Here is a 25111-nt window from a genome sequence, read left to right as displayed (position 1 = left end):
TTCACCCTTATTTGTAGAGGGTGGGTCCTTTTTTTCAAGCTTCACTCTGCAGCTTACCAGTTACTCTTCTAAAAAAAAAAACAAAAAACAAACAAAAAAAAAAACCCAGGTACTTCCAATCCAGTACTCATATCTGAGGTACCTTTGAATTCCTTATTGTAAAAATACACAGTGAGGATATTGGCCTTAATAACAGCAAGTCTTACCTAGATACCGAGACTTTTAGACAGAATATTCCTGGCTGTAGCAAGCCCAGACTTGATACTGCTAACCAAATTAAATGGATCTATTTCCATCATCTTCAGAAGAAAAAGTTTTTGCAGGTATGTAATGGGATTCCTCTTTCGTGGTAGCGAAGATCTTAAGATGGGAAATTGAAAGCAGGATAATCAGTGGGATATGCTCCATCTAGAACTAAAGTTTTTAAGGGATAGCTAGGGACTGGTAAGTGACTTAAAATATGGCGCTTTCTTCAACAGATGTTCCCTTTGCTTTGATCAGGCATTTGCTGGACAAAAAAAAAAATAGGGGTTTAAGAAGTGTTGAAGCCCAAGCACCTATATATGTCAGTGGGACTGGTGTAGTTGGTTTTTTTTTTTTTTTTTTTTTTTTTAATTAAGCCTATTCCTTTTCTATAAGCCTTAATTCTCCAAGGTAATAATGCTGCCAAGTAAAGCAGACTTTCTTATTCCTGATGTTTGTATCACTAGACCTGATAAATTTTAGGAACATCTTTTTGAGCTTTACTGCAAATAAAGTCAACAGAACTGTAAACCCTGCTTTTTTCCCTTCCCCCAACTGAAGCTTGCTTTTGGAGTTGATATTTGTGTAATTCAYTGAAGCACCTGTAAACTCTAAAAAGAAACATAAGATTACACCATGATGACAGGTAGCTGGGTTGGGGAAAACTTATTTAAAATGCAACTGTGCAGAGTAAACGTTATTCTTTCTTGGTCAGTTTGTGAGCTACAAAGAAAATGTTTGCAAAACTTGCTTCACCAAAAAAGAAAACATTGTGGATGGAGAAGAGAAAGAGAAGGAAGCTTTTGCAAAACTCTGCTTCACAATTTGAGATAATTCGTATAAACAAACTCAATAGAAAACTCATACTCTAGCTAATGGCTTCTGGTACTTTCATTTAATGGGAAAATAAGCTAGTGTATATTTGAGGGCAGTCATGTTACACTTAGATAAATTTTCTGCCATCATTAGGATGTAGAAACTTTATAACAAAATTTTGGGGATTTAACAGCTTTTTACATGAAGTTGAAAAGCACCCCACTCAAGTTAATCTTTACTCTGATGTATACATATAATTAGATTTTTTTTCACTGCATCTCTGATAATGGTCTGGCTGGTTGGCTTTGGAAATGTTGGCCAGATGTGCTTCTAGAGATCTCTGTGACAGAAAAGAGAGGATTAAAACCTCAGTTAGCTTTTTTTTCTCTCAGCCTTGCTGAAAAACACAAAACATCTCAGCTGCAACCTTTAGATGCTTACACTTAAAACCAGTGTGGTGTTAGGCATAAAAAGCAACTTGCATAAAAACTGATAAAGAACTTAGTAACACTCATGTGTTTGTGGACAAAAAAAATAATGCCTTTTAAAGAGTTTGAATGTGCACAGCATGGAAACAGTCTACCAAACAAAACTTGGTACAATGTAGTTATTGTAGACACAGGGAAGAATGCTCTTATTTACTTGTGTCCTCACATATACACAGGAAAATAATTCACTTGTTTCTGTAATAGGTTAGTCAGTTAATGAAATCAAACTACCCTTTTATTAGTCATTTTAATGTCAGCAAGAGGAAGATCATGTTGACTGGCACAAACTAATTAGTAGACGTGATGCCTTTAAGAGAAAAGTGTCTTTGTATTTTCATCATTTTAGGAGTGAAATATTCTTCCTTTAGAATACTGTAACACTTTATGTGGTGAATGAGGACAGTGCAGTTTCCATATTCTTTTTTTAAAGAAGAACTTCCTGAATTGAAATTCATCTGTCAGTAAGCCCATCAGTTATGGGTAAGATCTCACTGAAAATAAATAATGCTGAAGAGTCCGTTTAAATCTTGCATATTCCAGATAAAGATCTCTCTTAAAAAAAAAAAAAAAATCTGTTGTCATGTTATTTTGAACTCATATTTGAGTATCTTCAATTGGGCACAAAAGCTACTTTATTTCCCCAGCTCCAGTTCATGATGATCTCAATGTTATTAGTGAACTAGTTGCAAGGTTTATTGTGTCTTATACATCTTTTATGGTATGTATGCTCCTTTGAAACAGCTACTGATGATCTGAAGGGCACCTTAAACTTTTCTGTTAATAATTACAAATTCTCTATGTGCAGTTATTAATAAAAGGTACTAGTAGGTAGAAAAACATTAACCAGTGGATAGAGTTTAACACATGGCAATGGAGTCTTTTATTTGACCAGTAGCTTTCCAATGAACTCTTATTAAGAGGCCTTTTCTAATTATTTAAATGGCAGATGTCTTAGTTGAGGAGATATGCAAGTTTCTAAGGTGCAAGTGTAGAGGGCAGAAATACTGTTTGTAGGATTCCAACTGACTTTTACAGATCAAAACATCATGCTTACACCAATGTTTAAGTCAGTAGATTTCCCTTGGGAATTTTTACTTAAAGGCGATGGGAGCATATAAAACCAGCTAGAGCTTATTGTTTCTTAAAGAGAATTCAAAAAATAGTACTGATTGGGTGGGCCAGTTCATGGAGTAGTAGGTCAAGAACCCCAGCTGAGAGAAGGTGTAAACTGTTAGGGAAAATAATGCTTCTCTTGGCTGTGCTGTTGCTGAAAATTTCAACTCTTAAGAACTGGCATAAAGCATGTAAGTGCAATACTGAATTTTGAAGAATGTTTCCTTTCAGCTCTTCAATAGCAACTTCAGTTTAATTAAGCTTGACCTGATTCTGAAGATCAGTCTCCAAGAATAATGATAGTCTTTCTCCCCAGAAAAGTAAATCTGGAAGACTTACCTCCATACTGAAATACACATACAACTTGTGCGCCCTGAAACAAAATACAGGGGGAGAATGGGAAGAAGAGAACAGCAGGGCTTTGTGATGCTACAGAAACCTGGTAGAAGTGTGTGTTCTTGTTTTGCTTGTAATTGGAAGCTAAGATTCCTGGTCATATATATGTGTATGTGTATATATGTATGTTATATAAACTATTCTTGTTCTGGCACCTTCTCTCAAAATGAGTTGTCTTAGAATCTGAATGATTTTTTTCCTAGCTAGATTTCCCTGACTGAGAGGGGCATGGTACAGATATCTGGGAGAAAAAACAAATTGGAAGATACAGATGGAAACATGATTGAGGACATTGTGAAAACACCAGCACTGATTATTGATAGTCTTTTGAAGTTGTATGCATTATGCATATTTGGGGTTAATGGAAATGGAAAAGAGTGATAGGAAGAGCTACAACAGCAGCAGATCAAGAAACAATAAGTATATTCCCCATCTGTTGTACTCACTGAGAGGTAGTTCTTTAGCCCCATGGCTGTGGAAAGGGAGAGCTGGAAAAAGTTCTCTGCCATAGGTCTGCTGACCTTCAGCTGATAAATGGTGTAAGACTGTCCTTACACCTTCCTTTGAATTTCATTTTAGACAAAAAGCAAGGACCAGAGTAGATTTACTTCTGTGTTCAGGCTGAAACAGTTGATGTTTTTTAGCTCTGGTAAAAGAATCCTGGATTAGTCTACTTTGAAGTTGTTGAAGTTTTCCACTGTCAAAATCTGGAAAACTATGGGCTAAAAGGAAATAAGGAGAAACAGAATACAGGGAGAATACAGAGAAACAAATCAGAATGGCATGTATAAATTCTGTAAATGAATTGTATGTTATCCTAAAATTTCATTCCATTAATATATTATGAAGATGTATCTCCAAGATAAAAAGTGCATTAAGTTGATTTGATTAATTGCTGCTTAGAGAGTGTCAAGCATTTTTCTAACATTTCTCAGCTAATGCTGGGCTGTGATTGGAGGGAGAGGAGAGTAGATTGCTATCGTAGAAGGCTTATAGGCGCTGTTTGATCTGGTTTCTCAGGAGACTAGAGTAATGCAGTTACGCTGCCTGTCAATTTTTTTCTCATTTGTCAGGGAGGCAATCTTAATAGTCTARTTCCTTACAAGCTTGCTAAAAACTAGTTTTCTGAAAATGGGGATACAAGAGACCCAAAGGAAAGCTTCAGTAGCTTTGTTCTCCTTAGTCTGCTATCCAGTCAGTTTGTGTAGCTTGGAACCAGCCATAACTGCTGCTGCTCTTCACAAAATAAGCCTTGGGGGGTATAGAAGACATCAAGAGGTGGTGGGGTGGGGAGGGGAGAGATGGAAGGCACACTGGGATTTACTGTGGGATGGAGGTGGGAGGTTTAGTTATTTATAGAAATCAAATAGCATTACCACTCATTGAACACCTTTTGACCACTGTGCTCCTCATCTTGAATAAATAGTGCTATTAAGGGTGAAAGTATTTGCATGCAATAATAAAATTGTCATGAATATATCTCTAAAATCACTAGTCTGAAGAGCCAGTATTTTTAGGCAATTCTCTCCGTGTTGCTAGATGCATTACCATCTTCCTTGTTTTCATCATGAGATGAAATCCTTGGGTTTGTTCACAAAAGCACCTTTCTATTTAATTTTCCTTATCTGTGAAATTGACCTCACAGCAGGTTCTAAATTCTCAGTGCTTTGGTAATTCAGAAATATGTTACAAATTTAAATTAGTTTTTAAAACTGTTAAGACTAGTCTGCTTGATTTGAGAACTGTGCTAGCAAGAAAATGAAGAATCTGATGTTACAACCTCTTTTCTTTTAAAAAGGATAAAGAGATTCAGTATCTGAAATGGGGTGATACGTATTTAAGTGGGATTGTTTGGAATACTTTATGTTGTGTAAGTGTCAAAAAAAGAAATTTTAATGACTTATTTTATACACTTTTACATTACCAAACAAAACTTTAAGCTAATCAAAATGGTGTTATGAGGGGCATAGGCAGAAGAGGAATGTACTGTGACTTATTAGGCAGAAAATTTGGTGAAGAATACGAGTCAAATACATCTTACATTTTTGTTAGTGGACAAGATGAGGACTCAGAGGAGATAAATTACTGTTAACAGCATATCTGGCCCCAGCCTTAGTTCCCTGAATTGCAGACTAGTTTCCCAGCCAGAAATGACCAGTTCTCTCTCCATAGCTGGGTTTGTCTGTTACTGGATATAAAACATTTGTACGCGTGGGTGAGGGAGGGAGTTGAGAAGTGGGAAGAATGCCACATGCTTTTAAAATAAATCACAGAAGTTAAAGTATAAGTGCATCTGTATGCTGGAATATAAATCAGTATTTTGTAATTTAGCACAAGTCTCAAAGTATTTGAAGCTATTCTGTGAATCTCTTGATTTTAATGTAGGCCTGTGTTGAGTGATACATAGAAATGACTGTAAAAAATAAGCTTTTCGCTCTGCCTGCAAATTAAAGGTTTCCCTCTGCTTTTTTTTTTCCCCCCCTCCTCATACCTCCAAAGAAGACTTCTGTATGCTGCTCCATCTCTGAGACTCTGCAAACTGGATGTGGAGACTGTTTTGCAAGCAGCACATGAACCAGTTTTAAAGCTCTGCTGCATGCAGAGTTTGGGGGTGGGAAATGTGTAGTGGCTACTTAGGTAGTTACTACATTCCAAAGAGAGAGACACTCAAGTTTTCAAAGGCACACAACTGAAAATAGGTAATACACGCTTTGAGCTTTGGGTTCCACCATTCAAACGGTTTTTGTTTAGAGTCACCTCTGAAAATAGGACATAAATGACATGTCAAAAATAGCAGTAGAGCAATGTGAAGAAGGTTGGAGAAGCAAGACTGACATCTGACTGCAATCTTAGAAGCCAGGTAGATACTTCTGTCTCATTATCCCTTTCCATTCCCTATTATGTTTTTCTTTTTCTTCATCCTTTGTTTCTCTTAAGTCAGCACATATATAAGGTTTATTTTACTGTGGCACAAGTATTTCTGTCATCAGACAGCAAAGGAGATAGAGGGATAACAATTTGTTTGTTTCAGTGTTCTGCCTGTAAACTATTTATTGGATCTTGTGTGGAGAGTTGAGCTACTTGTAACGTCTTTAGAAAGAGCCTTAGAGTTGGCCTCATATCAAGAAAGGTGAGGTCTTTTAATTATGAAGACTGTAGAAGGCAGAAGACTGATCAGACAGTAGAACTTCTCCTGTTTTACACTTCTGTAATATTTAAAGCACATGAAGTTCTTGTGTACTTTATCCTATGTTGCTAATAAGTATCAGAGTAGAAGGAATGGTTCTGCAAGGGCAAGCGATAGGAAATCAGTTCTGCTTCCTGCATCACATCCTAATTCATTGTTTGTAATCTGTGCCATTGCTTTATTTATTTATTTTCTGCTATATCACTTCTGCCTTCCCCTTGTACGATGGTTGCTATGATAGCATTAAGAATGTTGCATTTTTATAGAATCTCCTTTCTTCCCTCTCTCTACCTGCTTGTTGGTTGCTATCATATACATCAAGACTCAACAGAGAAGCTGAAACTGGTACTTTTCATTGCCTAAGTATTCAGAGCATCAAGGTGAAAGTTGGTTAAATTTCAGAGGTATTTTAGGAGCATCCTAGAATCTCCCATTTAAAGTTACCTGTTAGTAGTGATGGTGCTAATTGACATCCATCAGCCAAAGTGAGCCATGGTCAGAAGGTGGTGGCTTGTCTGTAAGGTCAGTATATTTGATAGATGATTGAGTGAGCTCTACCATCATTGTGCCAACTTTATTCTGGAGTACTTGGCCTCCCAGATCCTGATAATCATTTGGCATCCAGAAAAATTTTAAGCTTAAGTTAAACTGATTTTTGATGGTTAGTTTCCAGCCACATCTTTTCAGTCTTTCACTCCTGTGATTCCATAATAACCCACATTAGCAGCAGATATTGCATGAATGTCAGTAAGTCGTGTTTTCCCCTTTCTCATGTTTTGCCCTAGAAAAACAATGCTTTTCTTAACCTGTGATACATTAAACAGCCTTTGGTTTTAAAAAGTTTAAGTCTGGAAGGTGTACCACTGTCATTAGTATTACATACACTGACTGTTTAGCAAAACAATTTAGCATGCCATCTTGAAAGCCAGGCATTTCTTGTGCTCACTTTCACAGGTTATGTAGTTAATTGAGTGCCTTTCCAGTAGAGAAATCCATCATTTGCCATAGAACAATATTAGATACGGTCTCTGTGGAGAGAATTAACTTCTGTGTGTATACCTATTAATTTGCTCTCTTAGCCATAACCCACTTACTGCAGTTGGCTATGGCATTATCTGACAATACAGGAGTGGAAAGTCCCTGTTCATAATATAAGTGTGGAGGAAACCAGGTATTCTTCCTACCCAGTGTTATCTCAAAGCCTTTTATCCCAAGGCAGGAAGGTTATAGATTAAGGCACAAGCAGAATTATGGGTACAAACCCAAAATAGTAAGTATGCTCAGTACGAACACTGGTTTGTTTCTGGGGAATTGCACCATCTGGCCATGCTCTGCCATCCGAGAAACTAGCTAAGTTCAAGTACAGTTTTGTCCAATGCATGCCTGTTTCTTTTTCAGATGACATATTCCCCTCAAGAACTAGTATTTCCTCATTTTCTGGATTTCTTCCTGTGCCATAATGCTAGTTTAGAACTTGGATGGCAGCAAGAAGTTTAATCTGCTAAATTATCCTCCAGAGAGTAATCTTTAAGCTGCTACTCCTTTGTTTTCCTGGCTAGCTTCTCATCTATCATTTATTTGGATTGTCAATGAATTCTCTTGTTACAGTGCCTATAAGAGAAAGTCAGTGCTATGCTGTTGAAAATATTTGTTTTTGACTTGTTTCTTCTGCAGCCAGTTTGTACCCTTTGTTTTCAGCAGTCCTGCAAAGAAAGAAGCACTTTGAATCAATGTTTGTTTTTGTTGTTGTTGTTCTGGGTTTTTTTGTTTTGTTTTGTTTTCCTGGCTGATTAGTGTCCTCTGCCTTATGCTGAGAGAAGAATCCAGGCCAGTTTTGTGGAACAAAGAGGGTGTTCCCATTATTTGCAATCCCACACTCTAGCAGAGTTGTTACACTTAGTGCTAATTATTGAGTCCTAGAGGAATGCTGCTTCATTATTTGGTTAATCAGTAGGATTGGACTCTTAAAGGATCCTGCAACTGCTTTCAAGCCAGAGAGTTGAAAAAAACTTTTTTGATATATGTGTAGAGCATAATATGACTATTAATAGACAACTTTCAAATAAATCATAAGGTTCAAGACAAAGAAGCTACCTGTCACTGTGCTGACTAGGAGCAGCTCAATTTGTTCCCTTCCTGTCCTCTCCATTCTACTTACGCGTGTACAACTTAGCAAATATCCTAGTCTAAACTCTTTGAAACCATGTTGGAAAAAAGCCACTGTAATTGGTGGAGAATTAATGTTCTCTTCATGCAAAATACCCTGAGAGATTGTGGACACTCAGTAGCAGATGTAGGTTTTATCTTTATGCTTCTGTTCAATAGTAGGCAACAATTCTTAAGCTTCTGAGGATTTTTTCATATATGGGCTGTAGAACAATCTTGATCACTTGAACTTCAATTTTGGAGTTACCTGTAAGTAATCATTGTCGTCCTGATATCTGAATAACTAACATCAAATTAGATAATAATAACTAAAAGATCAAGTTAAATTACAGAAGCTACCCTTAATAAAGCAAAATTAGTAAAGACTAAAGTGCTGTTTGAAATACATAATCTGGGTTTTAGCTATCTTCAGTTACCAAATGCTGAGCACAAACTCCAGATTTGCATCATTTGATGCAACTGATAAAGGTTTAGCATTTAAATATATATTTTCTAATTTGAAAAATTGTATTATGATTAAGGTTTAGAACAAAAAAAATTATTTTCTGTATATAAGCCAGTGCCCAGTTATCAGCAAGAGAAGGTTGACTGAAAATATTGAATTTAATTACAGCTCCAGTAAAAAAAAAAAAGCTATCAGTGAAAAACATAAGTGCAAAAAATGAACTGTTTTGAAGGACAGCAGGCACAATCTCAATACTACAATGGGTGGAATGGATACCTTAAAATTCTGATGGTTAATTGAGGTCTAAAATTGCATTAAAACTATTTCCACAGAGGAAACATTTAGTCTGCAAAACGTTTAATGGTGAAAAACTTTCTCTTACGCTGTCGCATACAGTTTTGTTTGCTTGGTAAAGCATGTTGGGTGCTTTTTTTTATGGCACATTTGTGTTCAACAATACTTTCTCTTTGAATATTTCAGCATATASCATGATTTTATGCTATATCATACTGTTTTTGACATATTGCATGATCATCCTTCCTCCCCCAAAGTTCGGTTTGTTTGGAAAGGTACTACTTTGTTGCAGATTTTCCACAGGCATATTAGTGACTGTGGGGATGGATTTTTTTGGTCTTACTTGGCCCTGTTGTCTTGACTCTTGCTAACATAGGTCAGAGCAAGTCACTTTCCCTAAATAGTGACAAAAGCATGTCTTCACAGTTCATTCTTTTTAGCTGCGAAAGTGGGGACAGTTGGGCTCTCTCTGTGCTATCAACAGAGTTATTTTCCCTGTTTCAGTTCAAGCCCCCCTGGCTATACTGTTGAATATCAAGTACATGCTAGAGCTGCCAGTGTGTCACTGAGGGCCTCATTTGGCCTGCTAAGCCCTTTCAGCTTGTGGTGCCTGGCCAGCTTGATTTTTCACATGGAGGGATTTGTAGGATGCCAGTAGAGAAATTACCTTTTGCTTACAAGATGAGCCCTTTCAAAAAATTTGAATGCCTGGTGTTGACACTTTTACAGTCACTCTTTAAGACTACATCTTAATTTTTCATACACGGGGTTTACATAAATCACAGTTAGGTTTTGGATTTAGTGCAGCTTGCTATCATACATTTCCTCTTCCACAGGAGGGAAATACTGTCTTTTTGCATGGCAGTTGCACTGCAGAATGGAAGGAAAATGGCATACCCATGCTTAGTAATCCAGCTCTTCACATCAGAGCAGGCTGTTAACACATACCCGGAGTATGTTTTTATTGTTTCTTTATAAATGCTTTCTCTCTTCCCTGCAACAGATTGTGTCCGGCAGGCTGCAAATCTTAAAACATGTATTGACAGGCTGTTTTGCTGTGCCCTGGAGTCTTCCAAAGCGGCTTACTGGCAGAGAAGCTGACCATTTTATCATTTGCATGAACTTCATCCGGAGGTTCAGACCTGCTGRTTTTGTTTGCCCTGATGGAGGGACCAGTCACCAGATGCTAGTCTTAGTTTAGTTATTATTTTTTTCTTTCAAACTTAATGTTTATGTGAGATCTGGATGTGTGAGCTTATGGACAGTCCAGTCTTAATGGACTACTGAAGAAGTAGAGAACAGATGGACAAGTATTTTAGAAATTCTTAAATTGCCCTACAAGCCATGTATTCAATTTGACTGTGATGTGAGCCCTTTCCTGCAGGAAGAGTGCCATCTCCCTTGTTTCAGTTCAAGTTGTGCGAGTGGATTTTATGTGGATAAGAGGGAAAATTCGCATGTCTGTCACACAAAAGCTGCTAAGCTAATGTACCTGGTGAAAATGTACCTGACTTGTACACTGACATGCAGGAAGCTCATGGAAAACCAGAGAATTCAGACTATGTACTGCTTTGTATAATTCTATTTTTTCAACACCTCGGAAATCCAAAAGAACTAGTTTAAGAAATTCAGTGAAGGAACTGCTAACAAAGAGTAACAGAGTTCAGGTGTTTTATTGCTACCTGCTGAAAATTCACAAATTACAGTCATTAGAGTGTTTTATCAGAAAGCTCTGAAATACTGTATTTTGCAAACTGTGATTCTTCCCTGTATCCCCCTCCACTCCAAAATACTCATTTATAAAAAATTGGATGAAAATTGAAAGAACTAAAGAATTTTTTCCATTATTTGAATTTTTCCTTTGAAAATGTCTATTGAACTACTCTGATTTTAGATATCAATATCATCATAATAAATAACTTTAACAACATTTAACTTACTGTGTTGTCCCTAGTGTCCTGATCTTCAAGGGTCACTTCATCTAAGACTGGATGTAAATTGAGACCTACAAAATGAAGAAACCACAGGGATTCTTAGAGCTGTTATATAAACAAGGATAATCATTTAAAAGACCCTTTTAATGAAACACAGGTGGCTCGAATGTTTTTAAAAGCTAAGACATTTTAAAAATGATTGCTAACCTCTGATATGTTTTATTTTATCAGTAAACCACAGCAGGATGTGCATTAATGGGGTTATTGCAAACCTTAGGTTTTTTGAATGAAAATAGCTCATAATGGGGAAGAAAACTTCAGGGGGGGAAAAAAAAAGAAACACTGTAAATGTCTTTCCATGTTCTTTTTAATAGTATTTACCTGTTCTAAGTTCTTCTTTCTCTCTAGACCTTTTTTCTTTGGTTGCTCATAATTTCTTTCCTAGCAACCACTTTTTACACCCTTTTTATTATAAAAATAAAACTAGCCCTTTGAGCAATCAGAGTTGGGTTAATAATGTTAAAAAGGGTTGGTATACGAAATTTACTACCTGAAATTGGTTGTTTGAGAAGAGACTTCTAAATTGTGATTCTTTCTTGTAGTCTGTCTCTGCTCTCACTTGGTATCACCTCCCTGATGGACAAAATTCTCATCATAATACTTTAATACTAAGGCTTGAGCATAGGCATTTGATTTTTTACATGGTGGGAATTTGTATCTATGTGCACTGTAGGGAGTTAAGATTCTGCTCCTTTCTTGTTGGCCGTAGAAGAGGTGTGGTTGTTTGCTTGCCTCATGTAGTGGAAAGCTTTCATGGGAATATTCCCACAGGACCTAAGAGGGGAGATTCAAGAAGAGAATGAGTCAGAATATCTACTGCTGCTGTGCAGTTCTCCCTTTCCAGCCTTACCTTTCTTGCACTCCCATGCCAGTCACTGAACACTGCATTTGAAGCATCTATTTCACACTCCTGAAAGGAGGGGGGAAAAAACAAAATTATTATGCGACATATCAACRGTGTGTCTTACACAGCTGAGTAGTCTCATTAGTCACATAAGCAATGGTTTTGATTATCAAGAGATGCTGAGCACTCAGAACTACCGTTAAGTAAATAAGAACTGTGGATGCTCATCTTCGAGTTGTAACTAAATCCTCTTCTTTAGAATCCATATCTATAAAACAGATATATCAACCCACCTAGTGAAATTGTGAGAATGATTTGACAAGTGTAATATGAAACTGTCTAGCTAGTAAAATTTATTAGAGTATACACACATTGTATGACTCCCTGGCATTTATTGGCTTATTTTGAGAAACTCCCTTTAAAATCTCTTTAAGAAATAGTCATATATCCTTTGTGTAAGAGGTTTTTCTGAAATTGTGTGGTTGTTGTCCTTTGCATCAGTTTCTTCAAGTTTTATAGGAATCCTTTATGAATTGGAAGAATAACAGAGGGAAATTTAAAAAAAAATTAGTTTGAAGAGCTTGTTAACAAAGTCTTGAGTGGCCTGCATCGATAGATTACTTAAATAAACAAGGCCAACAGCATTGGGCGCATCTGTAGCAGAATATTGAGGTCCTCCGCCTGTTTTACATATATTAGTCTCACTTGAAATATAGTTAATATCCCAATTTCAGGTCAATCAAACACTTCTGAATCAAACACTGCTCATTTTTTTCCTTTCTTGCTCACAGGTTAACATTGAGTGTGTCCACACCAGAATTGTAAAAGCTGTGTACATTAGCCTGCTTTAAGCTCTGTGCTGCTGCCATTAGACTGCTGCTAGTGCTTAACCTTGTTGCTATAAAACCACATCTCATACTTTATGTAGATGTCTTTTTGAGAGTAAAAGAAAGCAGAACCTGAAACCTTTGTCTCTTGGCTTGCTATAGATAAATCCCCRACCTGGTGACCTGAAGTGTTGCTTTCATTCTCAGGCTCCACTTTCATCTTCAAAATAGTTACAGGTAGTCTTGGCTTTATAGAATTTTCATACTTTTGTATGTGTGTTTGTCTTTGTTAAATAACGAACATGAAAGTCCACATTTTTGCACTTGGACACAGCGTTGGCTTTGAAAAGATGAGTTGCACATGTAGTTGGAACTGAGACCTTTGTAATGACCTGCAGACAAAGGTTGCGTGAAATGAAGAACCTGTGTCAGAAAAGTATAACCTTCAGAATTCAACCATTAGGTACAGTAAATATTTGAGCCTGAAGACTTTACACAACTCTTCTTACATGCATTGCTAAAGACCTATTTTTTCTAATGGACAACCAAACTTTACCAATCATAGATTCCTTCAAAGTTGATCCCTGATAGCTTTCAGAATTTGGATTTCTTTTAGCTCATTTGTGAATAGGTGAAACTTTAAAAAGCTGTCTCTAAGCCTGAGACCATTTCACCTTTATTTTCTTACTTCCAAGGCTGTTCTCTTTTAGCCCTTGTGTGTCTTACTGTATAGCGTATCAGCTTGAATATTTGAGTGTAGTTGCTAAGAATTATTCTGAAATGCCTGATTCCTTGTCATCAGAAGTTCTTCAGAACTTCCTCCTATCAGCCAAGAGTTGAGATTTAAGAATTCAGTGTAATTAAAGCACCTCCTGGAAATGTGCGACTTTGAGTTTATTGTAATGGCTAAATTTCCAACCAGATAAAAATCCTATAACAGATAATAAAATGCAAAAAAGGAGACAAAATTTAACCTCAAACAGGCAYCTTTGATTGGAGCTGCTGATCATTTCTGCCATTGAAATGCTTTAAGTCATTGTCCCATAAGTGATTCTCTAATTAAAGCAATGTCTTTACATAGTAATTTATTTTATAAATTAATATACATCATTGTGGCCCTTTTATGATTGAGTGGAGGTAAATACAAATGAAGTGAGTCTAGTAACGCTGCTTGTAATTAAGCTTATAAGTCCGTGTTTTCTTTTCTTTAACTTTTCCAAACATTGACCAACTTTCTGTGCTGAGAAAATTTTTGGCCAACAGTTCATGTCCAAGAATGAAACTAAGAACAAGTTTGTCATAAAACAGTCTTCAGAAATGACCTTTTCTTTGAGATGACATAATTCATGTTCCTTCTCAATGGATTATGGAATGGAGAAGCCCTTCTTTTTGTCAGGAGCATGCATTTTGGCATACAAGTGAAAATCGACCTGCATTTAATGAAATTACAAGCCTTTGGAAAAATCTCACTTTGAATATCCTCATCAGAAACTTGCAAGATAATACTAACTTCCGTGAAGAGTTACTCTGCTGGAAGTTACTCCAGCTCAGGCTTAAGAAGACTTCTCCAGCAATCACAGCTCTAGACAGCTATACTCTATGCTGACTGTGGGCCAAGCACCTGAAATGAAGTTCAGATGTTGTCCATGGTCTCCGTGAGTCTAAGTAATGGGGAGGTGGAAGCCAACTGGTGTGAATGCAGAACTTTGAAAAGTGCCTATAGAATTTAGAACTGAGGGCTACAGAGATTGAGAAGGAATCTAGGAGACTAGACATTAAGTAGATAAAGAGTGGAATAGGGGACAGAGCCTGGGCATGGGAGGAAAAGAGATCAGCTGGCTGAGGAAGTACGAAGAAAGGAACTGACAGGCCTGAAGAGGGTAACATCATGCAGGATTGAAATGGAGGAGCTGGAATTCCTTTGAACAAAGAGACTGGAACCAAAAACCAGTATGAGGTAAGAGAGAAATCTCATGGAGATACTGTACAGGCAGTGAACAAAGAGTGGCTGAGTAAAGGATTGGGGAGAAGCAGGTGGAACTGAAACCAGATGCAGCCAAAACTATAGACAAAGTGATAAGTGGAGATCAAGATTGGAGAGGGAGGAATTCAGATACAGAGCCAGAAAGGAAGGAAATTGGTACAGTTGGGCAAAAAACCCTTGTGAGTGTGTGTACTGGATGCAAACACAGATGTGACAGGGAGTCTGAGAGGCGTTGAACAGCCTTGCTGTGGGTGAAGAGCTTGGGTCTAGGAACAGTATTTGAGGAATGGAGACAGAGAACAGGAGTCAAGACTGAGGCAAGGGAGGTTTGAAACCCAAGTTTAGGCTGGAGGAGCCTGGGCAAAGTTGTAATTTCAAGGGATGGGAAGAACAGTTTGTGATCACTGTGAAGGACTTCACATTTCTGATACTCACCCTTCTGATGTCATAAAATACCTCGGAAATGCCCTGCTAAAATGCTTTGTTCCTATTTACTAGCAGTGCACTCAGGAATTTACAACCTGAAGATGTGCAGTGTATTTCTGTCAATACCATAGCATACCAGTTGATGTTAGACAAAGTCACTTAATCAAAGTTTCCCCAGGTGGTCACCAGTTTGTTATGTGGGCTGCACACTTCTGAGTTCATTGCTTCCTAATGCTTCATTTGCAGATGTGTGGAGGAGTCTATATTTTAACTTAACTAAGAAAATTTGCTTTGAAGTATTAAGTTCTTTATAATTTTATGTACTAAGGAAAGCCAGATCCTCAAAACTAATGGATGCTTTTGATTTTGATCTCTCCCTCAGCTCAAAGACATTTTCTGAAGAATAATTTGTTTTGTAATGGTGAAATATGCCTTTAGAAAACCCATGAGGATATCAGTAAATCTTTGTACAGAGCAGGGTTTGAATAACATGTTATAATAAACAGTGTGTGGGGCAATACATAGAACAATAAGGAATAAACAGAATAGCTCCTCATTGTTTCAGCACTATCTGTTTTTCACCAAATGTGGTAAGGCCTAATGGGAAAGTGATAGATGCTTATGTACTGGAAAGTTGAAGCTTTTTTCCAAAAGTATGTTTTCAGCTACACAGACAAAACTAAGCTATCCAAGTCAGACCTTTTCTAAGCCTAGGAACTGACCTAGAAAGTCAGAGATCTCAGATTTAAACCTGATGTGCCTACAAGCCATGGATGCTTGTGTACCCACATGCCCTGAACACCCGAAAAGCCTTTTTCAGTCTTTCTTTTTTTTTTTTTTTTTTGCTTTTGTGTATTAAGAGTATTGATTTTCACCTCACCTTTCTTTCTAAAGCTAACAAGGCTCCAGATTAAATATTTTTGTGTTTCTGTGGATGTTTTATTCTTGCTTTGGAATCAGACGCACATGGCTTTTTCCCTTTGCTATGTATTTTCTGCCACACAGTATTTTGAGGCATGCTGTATCCTTATAAATCAGATGAGGGTTCAAAGTAATTTTAATGCTGTAAAGGAGAAAGCACATCCATTAAGGTCCAAGTTGTTTTAGCTGTAGCATATGTATGAGATAATTGCAGAAACTCTATATTAAGATCTATTTCAAACTATTTCAGTTGGAAGGGAAATATTTTATGCTACATAGTGCAGAACCTGTTCAGCCTGCCTGTATTTTTATTATTCTTGATGATTGTAGTGTCTCATCACAAATTATTTGGTTCTTTTGTCTGGCACTTAATTGACAGAGAAATACTTTTGGTCTTGGTGTGGAAGTGAGCAATACATTGCTGACATTACTTTCACAAAAACTCCCTATTGTGCACTGTCAAAATAATGGAAACTTGAGTAACTAGTGGCATTCTAATTAGCAAATTGAGTTGTTCTGATTATCTCATAAACCTGCTTTATGACTGGAAGAACCAAAAATTATTGCTTGAAAGTAGTGTTATCTTAGACCACTGAAGAAATTGAAAAGACTTTAACTCCATGCATCAAGTTGTGCCTTTATCCCAAAAGTAAGACTCTCCATAGGTAGCAAGCAATGCAAATTCTGCTTAGTGTGACAAAAGGAAACATCATACTTTTGCCTGTCCTTGACTGTGTGGAGTAAATAGCTTGATTTTGCCTTGTTTGCACAGATGTAGTTTGAAGTATATGTTAAAATCAGTATAATGAAATTGAAGTTCTCTATAAGGATTTCTGTAGTTAAGAGTGTCAACAAAGTGAATAAATTGTCAATTAGTTGTATAGTATTTAGTGTTTCTGACTGAGTAACAATATCAGAAATAAAGCCTAAAATTCCCATTCCCAATCTCTTGCTCTAATTTTTAAGTTGTGCTGTCAGTATGTATACTGAGTAAAAGGACGTATAGATGTGTGCGTACTATTCTGATAAAAGAATAAACATGTAACTAGCATTGTTTATGCTGAATATTTGATACTTGTCTTCCAACAGTCCAGGACCACTTAGGTGATCAAAGTTATTTTAGCAGCCCTACAGGTACCTAAGCAAAACCTTTCAGAAGTGACTAGTGATTTTGCATAGAATTAATACTGTGGAAAAACAGCCCCTGTGAAGGTATCTGTATCTCAAAACTGTGAAATGGCTGCACTTTGAAAATTAGCTCTCTTTTGAACTTGCTCACAAGTCATGAAAACTGGTCACCTTCAGTGATTTGGTAGAATGGTTTTGGGAGTGTCGTGGAAAGTTAGCTGCTCCAGATCAGGTCAACAACAATACTACTTGCGGGAGAGGATTGTCATGAAAATCTAGTCTGTAGTCACAGATCTGACAGAAGCTTTGGACTACCAAAATTGTATTAATATTGCATTCGGTAGCTTTTAGTGCATTGATAAGATATAATGAATTATAAAACCTTTCATCATTTTTGATATTCTGTCATTTTGTAGTAATGCTAGAACCTTGACTGAACTTTCCCAAAGGTCTCTATTTCTAAAAAGGCCCAAGGAATGCTAATTGACTTTTGAATCCCTGTGATTCAAAAGAGTGTGAATTATGCTAGAGGTGTTGGCTGGGGAGGAAGGCTGTGTATGGAAGACTGAATTTATGAGAGCGAGTCTCCTTATTCAGAAAAAGGAGCGTACTGTCAGTAATATTGATCAAGCTGATATTCACTAGGCAACAAGGCCCAGATGAAATTTATATGGAAAGTGTTGGATTTCAGAAATGTGATGTTACTATGGAAATGCTTTATTACCAGCAAAAGAGAATTTTGATAAAGTCAAGCCACTGGTAATCTAATTTTGGGGGGGTTGGGAGTAAAGTCTTGTGAGACTATGGCTGCTAATTTGATTGGTGCTTATTTGCCTAGCCTTTCACCTTGAACTTTTGAAGGGATGCTGATTTGCTGCTTCACAATTCTTAATTGACAGGGGATGTGCTTGTCTTTCACAACTGAGGTCAAGTCTCTTAGCTTCAAGCTTGCTGTAATTCTGGGTAGCCCAGTGCTCAGTCTCCAGCCAGCTGTGCTCTAGAACTGGTGTTGTATGTACTGACAAATTGTTTGTCTTACTGAACAATGAAACCTGTCTTTTCCTGTGACTTTAAAATCTATTCCCTAAAATAATAGTCAGGAATATATTCCTGCAAGCTGGGCTAAAACAAACAGTAGAAAAGGCATGAAGTGTTCTATTATCAAGTTTTTGGACTCTAACAGAGGCAAAGGACTGTGGCTCTTGCACAGAATCAGCTCACTGAGGACTCTGGATACTGCTATAATGTTAGATGTTAAACAGTAAAGTATTTGTAGCCTTTGGCCATTACTGTAAACCAGTCAAGATACAGTTCTTTCGTTTCCACAGCCACTTCCTGATATCACCTGCACCAGTAACAGTGATTTGGGCAAATGTGACCAAGAAATTGTTTTCCTAGCAAAAATGGACTTTCAGTTGTAAGACTTTTTTTGTGCATCTGTATCGTAAAAGGAATACTGCTTTGTGCTGTGTACAATCACCAATGTTTAAAGCTCTGCTAACTATGAGTCTATATTATTTTCACTGTGTTTGATTCCTCATAAGATTCTGAACTGTATAGAATGTTCAAATTTTAAATATAAATGATATTGAGGAACTGATGATCATAATTCAGGGGTACTTTTTTCTCTCTTACTATATAGAGAYTTAAATTCTTTTTATCTGTGCTTTACCTTCTTATTAAGAATTTGAGATTTCTCGTGGTTGCTGATGATCTCTTATTGCCCTTGGTAAGAAGGCCACTCTGCCACTTATGGTAGCAGACTTTGTGTTTATGGGTATTGGACCTTGTCCAATAATCTGAATCATGCCCCAGCTATTTAACATTTGAGTTGTACTACCAAAAAGTCTTTTCACTGGCATTCGTTCTTACTCCATGCTTTTAATAATATAGAAAAATGTTTAAAATTATTTTTAGACATTGTAAATAGAATGATTGCTGTCATCTATAGACATTCACTCAGTGTTTCTATACTCACTGGCAACTGCCAGTATTTTTTTTTTTTTTTGGAACTTCTGTAGGATGATTTAGAACTCTTTTCATTATTATTTTGAAGTGGTTGTAATCAGCAGGTCTTGGTTACCCATGGGTAGATTATCCAGTTTATAGATTAACTATTTCCTGTCATTTCCAGCCATTCCCTCACTGCAGCAAAATTTGCAGCCCCACTAGAAAGCATCTGCACTTGATGTGAAATGTAGGTTACCTTCATGAACACTGCTTTGCCTGTTAATACTTATTTACTTTCCCTAAAGAAATGTGTTTCCAAGTTTTAAAAATGTAAATATTCTAGTAAATTATAGACTAATCTTCCTGCATTTTTGATTAACTGTCTTCATTTTATACAAGCTAGTATCTAGTATTTTTCATAGGTGAGCACTAACTATATTATGGTGCACTGGTTTACAGTGTTGATTATTTTATCTTGTATAGTGTTAGGTTTTATGTGAAAAGTACCTCAAAATCGTTAAATATATTAATTATGAGTGGTTTGACGTGTATTGCAGTATAGTGTGAAGTGCTAAATCCATCATTCCAAAAGTTTCCAAGAATGCAGGGTTAAATCCATAAATGTACTGATGCAATAGGATTCTTATTCCATAAATTAATACCAAATACTTATGATTCATCAGCTTGGTGGGGCTGATCAACAGACCCAATTGGGAGGTATTTGGTGTTTTTGATTCTTTCAGTATTACAAACTGAAAGTAACATTTTTGACATTAGTAAATTTATCTTCAGGTACTTTGTGAATGAGAGCAACATGTATGTAGTTAATATCCTTAACACAGTTTCTAAGAGTAATCCCATCTTATTAGTTTCATGCAGAAATGTATGTACGTGTGTCAACTGGGATTGTCTCCTTTGTTTAGCATTTATCTATTTACAGCTCAGAAGCAAAAAACCCTCCCATAAATATGGTTCCAAAGTCAAATGCTGAGCAAATCCTACAGCTGATGATTCTGTCTCTAAAATATCTCATTTTCTGGATTCTCACCTATTAAAGAATATTTAGTCAACTAACTTGCTTAAGGAATACATTATCTAGAAAATGTCAAGTGCAGTAAATACTAGGGATGGTATTAGAAGATGAATCTTATGTTGAATGCTTCTATGTTACAGGAATACAAGCACAAGCTAGCCAGAGTGTCCCAAGTTCGGAAAGAGCTCAGGTCACGTATCCAGAACCTGCCTGATCTCTCGCGACTCCCCAATGTCACAGGCAGCCGTGTACACCTACCGTTTGCAGGAGACATCTACAGTGATGACTGATTGTAAGAACATCCTTCCATAACCTCTACTTTTCTGTGAAATGAGGGGTAGGTCAGACTGATTGGTACTCTTGTAGTATTATTTTTGTATATTGTTGGAGAGTGTCACTAAAATACTCTGAATAATTTATAAAAAAAATGGTTTAAAAAGTTGATTTGTTTACTATTTTATTGGCAAGTGAACATAAGGGTACATTTATAAAAGAGTGGCATCTGTGTCTATTACATTAAAGAATGGGTAATTATCTTATATTTTGTACAGATTTTTGTTGGGTACCCTGTAAAAAAAAAAGGTAAGATTTTTCTTATGTACCCTATATTTAATGTAGATCAATATATAATCAAAGCATACTTTGAAGTATGCTTCTAAGTTGATGCATTTCAATGACTAGTGAGGCATTGAAACATTATGGAACATAAACATTATGGAAATTGCAACCTTATGTTTGTAAGAAGATTATTGCAATTTAATGCAAAGTTAAAAGTGATTTTCCTGGCTATTATGTTTAACTTACCCACTTCCAAAACAAGCCAGGTGGCTTATTTTAAAGTAAATGTTCCAATTTTGTATTGGAAAACATAAATCATGTTACACTGAACACATCTTTAAATGACTCAAAATGTTGCAATATTTTAGTATTTAAAAACCAGCACAAAAAAAACCCTACACAATTGACCATTTTAATTACGTATCAAAATGGTAACTTTGCTGCTGCTTAGTTTCCTAGTTGAGGTACCATTCATTTGTACTCTAATCTCTTTCTGGAACATTTGTCTCCGTCTAAAAAGGTTGATCCCAGAATTGTGAAGCCATTTTATAACTTTAGTTGAAGTGAAAGGCCATTCTCTAAACCGTACCTATTGTTAAATGTCTATTATTAAAATTTAACAATGTTCTATACCATTTATACATGCAACAGCGTGATGCAACCACGCTGTAGGGTAACTGTGTGGTAGCTTTGYGCCAAATCATCCTCTTCCATTGAGAAACCCAGGAGGCCAGCGTGAGCTACTGCTCCCTTACCTCACACTGCTCCAGCAAACATTTCTAGATCTTCATCTTCTTTTCTCACAGAAGAGGAAGGGATAGTTCCGGCCTGTGTATAATTTAAACTGCAGAAAAATATTGCTGAATAGGTGTTTTAAAAAAGATCCTTTGCATGGCACAAATGTGATGTTTGTCTATGGGTAGCTAAACTTGTGAAAATTCCTTGTTACTATACAAAGTGCCAGCTTTTAAGTTCACTTAAAAGCCTAAAGATAGAGATAGGCACCTAGTGGATTGCCAGAAAATTTCGGCTTTTTTCAGTCAATTGTAGTTAGACACTTAAGTATTTAGGAGTGATTTTTAAAATGTCTGTCTGCACCTTTTGGCATTTAAAAGACCTTAAAAACCTAGGCTAGAAATATTTGAGCTGGATATATCATCTGAGTATTTAATGATAACATTTTGTTCATGGGTTTGCACTTGTCAGGCATTGTTTTGCATCAGTTAAGTTCAAAGTTTACAAATTTAACGCTCCTTCTCACATGAAAGCAAATTCTTAGAGACAGTCTATTCTACCTTGTCAAAAATTACAATGATTCAGCATAGTCCTGGAGTGAAATTGTTGAAGATAGTAATTTGTCGCTTGTTGTTGACTTCCATAGGACTAATCCCTAGAATACTTATTGGATGTGAACAAAAGATAATATTTCTTTTTAAAATAGTTATACTTAGACATAAGCATCTCAGTCCAATTATCCTTTCTTATGGAAGTTGCCATGAATTAAACCTCTGTTAAGGGAGGAAAAAAACAAAAAGATAAAAACACCAGCTGTTGACATAGCATTCCTTCTTCCATACAAAGTTTGACATTACCCAGCAGTCAGAGAGGGCATGGATCTGTAGATTTAAAAAAAAAAAAAAGGATATTTGCAAATAGAAAGAAAGTCCACATGCTCCATACTAAATCTCTGGGCTTCTATCTGCCACCTTCCAGACTGCTGCTGCTGTGGTTGCTAAACATATATGTGATCCCAAAATGTCCCAAGTCCATCCTAGTTTTGCCCATGGAAATTTAAAACTAAAAGAAATCAATATTCATTTTTTCCCTGAGATTTAAAAAAAGATGATGCAATGTACAATATTAATTTCATCAAAAATTCTGATTGATAGGTAGGAATGCTGAAAATAGTTAATCAGTGCTCGCTAGCCGCCCAAAGATTTATAACAGTTCTGAGTGGCAATTTTCCACTCCACAGGAAAAAAAAAAGTTAATTATAAATAGTCCAGGAGAGTCTTTTTTTTAGTTTGAGTCTAAGATGTAAAATTAAATAAAATCTATTGTCATCTTTTCATGATAAGAGAATGAAAATTCAGATATAATTTTCATGCTTTAAACATTTCTGTTCTAGTATGTTAAAACTTAGCTGTATAATTTTAGATATACATGTTTGTGCATTACAGCTGCAGTTTAAGTTTACTCTTGCTAAAGAATAGCACAAAATTTGTGATAAATATTTAAACAGTTTACTTCATTAAGAATTGTAAAACAAATCATAAAATGAGAAAGCCCAGTAGTGAGTTCCTGGTCGAATCCCATCCATGAAAAAGTTAATTAGTACCCAAAGGTGATTACAGTTGCGGTGGCATGGCTTGCTTAGAGTCCAGTGAAGGATCTAGGCTTTGGATATTCAAAACTGGGGGAATATGTTAATTTTATACAGTCTTCTGCTACCTTAATTTAAAATAATAATAATAATAATAATAAAAAGTTGAATGCTGAATTTCCTTGATCTCTCAAGAGCATTAAAAACAACAAAATAGACTTATTTTTCCTTTTCATAACTCTTATTGATGATGTTGCGTATCTACAGACAAGTAGAACTGATAAAAAAAACAAGGAAAAATCTCACCTTCTTCCTAATGTATATAGTTTTAATTTTGAGAAAGTGCTGTTTTCTGTATATATTTTTCTTTGTTTTASAGTGAAATTGTTTACTTCAAGAAACATTTAATAGTTGAGGGGTTTTTTTTAACTGTCCCTCAAAATTTCTTTGGAAAAGAGGACTTGAGGAAGGTAAACACACTTAGAGCAAGTGTCATATATTAATGGCTGAATGGTCTTTTATTTCTATGGGAAAGGCATCAGGTTAGAAGATCTATATTGTAACTGTAATAGTATAGCAGGAGATAACATTGTAAGATACAAATGCAGCCTCCAAATTCTCAGGTTCCAAAGCCTAAGATAAATGTGTGACACCTCAGGAAGAAAAGGGGCTGGGTGGGAAAAGAGAGAGCGCCTGGAAGCTAAGAGGGAGAAAATATCTGCGTGGAAATGAAAAGCAAAATAAACGTCTGCTTTTGACAAAACAGAAATAATAGTGGGAAACTCTGGGCAGCACAATGTTTTAGCTGCAGATGGGGTGATACAATAGGACTGCTTTGGGGCGTTACCACTCTGGCAAAAGATGTGGGTGTCCCCTGCCCATCTCTTCTAACACAGTATGATTCTGCTCAAACCAGAATGCCTGCCCTACCAAAGGCACAAATACAAAATATTGGAAAATTTTTCATCCAATAATCAGCTTATTTACTTCACTATATTGCACTTTTATTGAGCATTCTCTGAAAACAAAACAAAACAAAACAAAAAAGGCAATCCTGCAGCTCTTTGCCATATGAGAATGCTTGGAGGTCTTTCTGCTGGAGTCTCTGGGACTGCTTGTATATTCTAGTGTTTGCAGGATCAAGCTGTATTTTTGCAAAATGTTATGAAAGCTATCAAAAACATCTACCCCACTTCTGTGATTTTAAAAACAAAAATAAAGTCCTTAGTTGCAAAAAATTATGATTCTTAGAAATTGTGGTTTTGTTGCTCCTTTTGAAAATTAAACTATATGCTGCAGTAACATTAGCTTGTCTGTGTTTCACTCCATTAATGTTGGTATTAGTATATTAAGATAAAACACCTCAATTAATCCCTAGGAACACATCCCAAACTACATGCTTAAATTTCCATGCTTAATATTTTATCTGAATAGTCTTCTGAATATCCAGCTGAGAGCTTTCATTATAATAAAAGTACATTCCTGTTTTCCTCAAGTTTAAAAAGCCAATGTATTAGGGGTTCCACAGACTAACACTGCTCTCACAAGCCAGTGGCAACTCAGTCCGATACTTTAGTGATTACCCCAAATGCACACTTAGGATGCATTAGCCCTCTGCAGAAATAACCATAAAAGTCATAGAAATCATGCTTAGGCTTGACTGGCCCGCTACAGAAGAGCTGGATTTCTACCTTTTGGAACATAAGCAAATAGATTCATTTTTATTGTGGAAAGATTACTGAACTAGAAAACAAGTACTTCAAAAATTTGACTGTTACATTCATAAATATTTAGGGTCAGTTCTGCTCATTACTCATGCACATAATCACAGTGACTGTTTCTGCAAGTAAAGAAAGCAGATTCAAATGTAGTGTCTGAAGAGAATTATTTTTTAATGGATGATCAATTTTGTGTCAGATCCTATTTCAGTGTCATTTATCTTGATTAAGCAGTAGCTCTCTGCCATCTTGTTATT

The 25111-nt window shown here is 36.3% G+C and overlaps 1 protein-coding gene across 4 annotated transcripts in view; it reads left to right on the top strand.

The window, feature by feature from the left end:
* The window catches only part of RPRD1A (regulation of nuclear pre-mRNA domain containing 1A), a 43503-nt gene extending 21042 nt beyond the window's left edge, over nt 1–22461 (top strand). The window contains exon 7 of one of the 4 annotated variants that reach the window (XM_026079241.1): nt 20396–22461. In XM_026079241.1, coding sequence (XP_025935026.1) covers nt 20396–20545 — 150 coding nt within the window. In that variant the 3' untranslated portion in view covers nt 20546–22461. Of the gene's footprint in view, nt 1–10151; nt 11178–20395 lie in introns of those variants that run through there. The other 3 variants (XM_026079245.1, XM_026079246.1, XM_026079240.1) reach the window with 3 other exon arrangements.
* The last annotated feature ends 2650 nt before the right edge of the window (nt 22462–25111 follow it).

Source organism: Apteryx rowi, unplaced genomic scaffold, assembly GCF_003343035.1.
Source record: "Apteryx rowi isolate R43461 unplaced genomic scaffold, aptRow1 scaffold_496, whole genome shotgun sequence".
In the NCBI taxonomy this organism is placed as follows: domain Eukaryota; kingdom Metazoa; phylum Chordata; class Aves; order Apterygiformes; family Apterygidae; genus Apteryx; species Apteryx rowi.
The sequence above is the reverse complement of the archived record's forward strand: the minus strand, read 5'-3'. Positions and strand labels throughout refer to the sequence as shown.